The sequence below is a fragment of the Podarcis muralis genome, chromosome 4, assembly GCF_964188315.1.
Source record: "Podarcis muralis chromosome 4, rPodMur119.hap1.1, whole genome shotgun sequence".
In the NCBI taxonomy this organism is placed as follows: Eukaryota; Metazoa; Chordata; class Lepidosauria; order Squamata; family Lacertidae; genus Podarcis; species Podarcis muralis.
In genome coordinates, this window is record NC_135658.1 from 91,241,170 (window position 1) to 91,244,532 (window position 3,363).

A 3,363-nucleotide genomic window follows, 5' to 3' on the forward strand; every position below is an offset into this window, starting at 1 on the left:
AGCAGCTGCATGTGGAGGAGCGGAGACTCGAACCCGGTTTCCCAGATTATGAGACTACCGCTCTTAACCACTACACCATACTGGCTCTCAGAAGATACAGCTCAGCTGCAGTCGGAACAGAAGGTGCCTCCAAGTTTTGACAGAGAAGCATCACCTCTCAGGAGGGGCCAGGTCCAGGTGGAGGGGTTGCCATGGTGACAAGGATCTGCCCTCCTTTGCAGGCAGCCATTGTGGGTTAGTGAGGAGAGGTCAGGAGAGAGAGGTAGTGGTGGTGGTGGTTGTAGAAGAGGAGAGGTTTGCTTGCTATTTATTTATTTATTTATTACTTTTATTTGATTCATTTTATTTGATTTATTTTTATTTTATTTTTTATTTTACCTTTTTTATTTTAACACTTTTATTTTACTTTTTACTTTTTACTATTTTTCTATTTCTTATTTCTTTTATATCTTTTATTTTATATTTTTTATTGCACATTTGTGCGCATTTGTGCATATTTGTACGCATTTGTGCATATTTGTGCATATTTGTGAGCATTTGTGAGCATTTGTGCATATTTGTGCACATTCATGTGCATTTGTGCGCATTTTTGAATATATTTCTTTTGTTTATAGAAGAATAGTTAGGGGTAAGTGTAGGGTTAGGGTAGGGGTTGGGTTTAGGGTTAGGGCTGGGTTTGGGGGTGGGGGGATCAGAGTTTGGGATCAGGCTTGGGTGGGAATTTTAGCTAGGATTTTTCGTAAAGATGTGCAAACTGTAAGTACCATTCCTTTGCTTTCTCTTGGTCTCCTGGGGTGTGAGTCCTGGGTCCCCTCCACAGCTTTAGCTCTTTGGTCCACCAGGGAGCTTCATGGCTGAGTGGAGATTTGAAGCCTGCTCTCCCAGGCCCTCCCAGTCCAGCCCTCCAACCACTACACCTCTGCCTGGCTCCATGGGTTTGCATCTCTCCAGCTGCCCTACAACATTGGCCTTCTTCCCCTTCCTGGGGGGTCTCTCTGGCTCCAAGAAAGACTCCACCCCCTTCCTCATGTTCGGCTCCTCTTCTGGGACACCTTGATGCTTGGAGGACCCTCCTAGGGGTCTCCTCCCTCACCAGGAAGGGCAGGGCTGTCCTAAGAAGATGTGGCAGAGCAGCCCTTTAACAGCTGGCAATGCTTGTCTTTCCTTTGAGCTGTTGGAGGAAGCAGGGGGCTGGGCTGTGGGGCAAGGCAGGGGGACAGTTGTCAGTGGGAGGGGCATCTTCCCTGGGGAGCCATGTTCTGGGGGCAGGAGGTCAGGATTGGCCCCCAAGGCCTGGGCTATCCTTCTCCTGTAGTAGGACTTGGAATCCAGGAGAAAACTCTTGGAAAAGCCTTTCAAGGGGCTCAGGGAGGAACTCACCTGTCCCCATGTCCTTCACTTTGCAGATGTGCTGGGAATCCACATCCCTTCCGTTGCGGTGAGTATTGGATAAAACGAGAGCAGGGAGGGGATCCCTCAGACCTGCCCCCCTCTTGCACTCCACTCTGTGCTCTCAGATGTGGAGGAGCCCTCCCCCCACAAGGAACTGACAGCCTGACTTTTGCCTTTCAGCTGCTGGACAAAGATCAGCTCCAGCTTCTGGGCATCATCCAGGACTGCCAGGCAGCTCGGCTCAGGGGGCTCCGAACCCTGAAGTACTCCAAGGAGGAGACTGCCAAAGCCATTCTGGTGAGTGATGGGTGGTGTGAGGGACCCCTATGGGGAGGCAGGGGCAGAGAGGGGCTGGCGTTTGGGAAGGAGCTGACTTTCCTCCTCTGCTCTCTTCTAGAACATCCTCGGCCACTTGGAGTACTTCAGGGATTGCCCCCTGAGCCTGGCCCTGGCCTTCGAGGCCCTCCTGCAGTTGAGGTGAGTGGGATCTTTGAGGTGAGTGGGATCTTTGGGGAGGGCAGGGCTGCAGGGGGACAGAACTCCAGGGGGAGCTTTGGGTGGGCAAGTCAGGCAGGAGGTAGAAGGGGACAAGGGAGACTTGGAGGAGGCAGTGTCTAACCCCTTCCCTTTCTCTCTCCAGTTTTATGAGACCCCACTTCAGTCCCTCTGTGGTGAGTGTGATCCTCCATAGAACAACAGAGGCAGTTCTGGGGAGCGCAGAGGAGGACAAAGAGGTATGTCCTCTGCTTTAACTTCTCTTTGCACAGCTCTTTCTTCTTCCCACACTCTTACAAAATTTAACCCAGCAGCACTCAACCTCTCTTCTCTCTTTTCCCACAGGAACTGAAGAGGCCATTTCAAAGCCTGCTGGGGGGTCTCCTCCTAGAAGCCCCCAATACTAGCACCCTTCTCCAGTTGCTTACCGTAAGTATCCTGATAGCACTAGGTTTTAGGGTTGCCCCCCTGTCCCTTACCCAACTAACTGTCCCATTTCTTTCATCCCGCAGGACCTCCGATATTACGCCCTTTTGGGGAGTGAAGACCAAAGGAAATTAGGGGCCAGCAGTATATCCCTGCTGCTGGCCCTTTCACGAAGATTCCCGAACCTCAGAGTAAGTATTTTGCCTTCCTGTTTTCAGTTCTTTGGTTGCTTCCATCCTTCCTGGGTGGGGCTGCTTCTCTTACACCCATCCAGGGTGGGGTAATAGTGTCATCTGACTCAGATTTGTCTTTCCTCTGCAGAACACAGTAATTCGGCCGGAGCTGGCTTGTTTCAGGAATAATCTGAAAGAAGGTAAGCCCCACACCTTGGGGACAGTGAACTCCCTGTCCCTTGTTTGCCCAAGACACACCTCCCAGGTCTTCTTGCTGGGAGTCCTGCAGGACCTGCTCCCTGCCTGGCAGGCCTTTCCCACCTGGCCTGGGAGGGCAGCACCCAGACTGACTCCAGCTACAAGAAGCCCAAGAGGACGGAACAGATTTTCTCTCTTTTTCATTCTTTTCCATCCAGATGACATCATCATTGAGGAGCTGTGATTTTCCTCCTTGAAGGAATTGCTGCTCTACTTAGACGTCTCAACTGGCCAAAGACTGGCAGAAGAAGAGGCACTCACTGAGAATCAGGAGGGGGACAGATGATTTAAGCAGCCATGAAATATGGACTGAGATGGGGCAGAACAAGAAAGAAAGAAAGAATGAATCCATGACAGATGGTCATCTAATCTTCTTTAAAACCTGCAAGGAAGGAGAGTCCATCACCTTCCAGGGGAGTCCATTTCTCTGTTGAACAATGTTTAGTCGGAATCTCCTTTGTTGTATCCTGAAGCCATTGGTTTGAGTCCTACCGTCTAGAGCAGGAGAAAAAAAGCTGGCTGCATCTTCCATGTGACAGCCCTTGAGTTATTTGAAAATGGCTCTGGTGTCACTGGATCAAGCTGATCAATTTTCTTGCATTCCTTAAACTAAATTGTT

The 3,363-nt window shown here is 50.3% G+C and overlaps 1 protein-coding gene across 2 annotated transcripts; it reads left to right on the forward strand.

Annotated features, from left to right (window-relative positions):
- The first annotated feature begins 696 nt into the window (after positions 1–696).
- On the forward strand, positions 697–3,079 carry LOC144327390 (uncharacterized). Of its 2 annotated transcripts, XM_077926731.1 has the most exons (8): positions 697–756; positions 1,407–1,438; positions 1,573–1,689; positions 1,790–1,869; positions 2,033–2,316; positions 2,400–2,504; positions 2,635–2,686; positions 2,903–3,079. In XM_077926731.1, exons 1-5 carry the CDS (start codon positions 746–748, stop codon positions 2,081–2,083), a joined length of 291 nt encoding a protein of 96 aa, XP_077782857.1. In that variant the 5' UTR covers positions 697–745; the 3' UTR covers positions 2,084–2,316; positions 2,400–2,504; positions 2,635–2,686; positions 2,903–3,079. The 2 variants fall into 2 exon arrangements, with proteins under 2 accessions (XP_077782857.1, XP_077782856.1); XM_077926730.1 differs by lacking the exon at positions 697–756 and having other exon boundaries at positions 797–1,438.
- Positions 3,080–3,363: the final 284 nt, after the last annotated feature.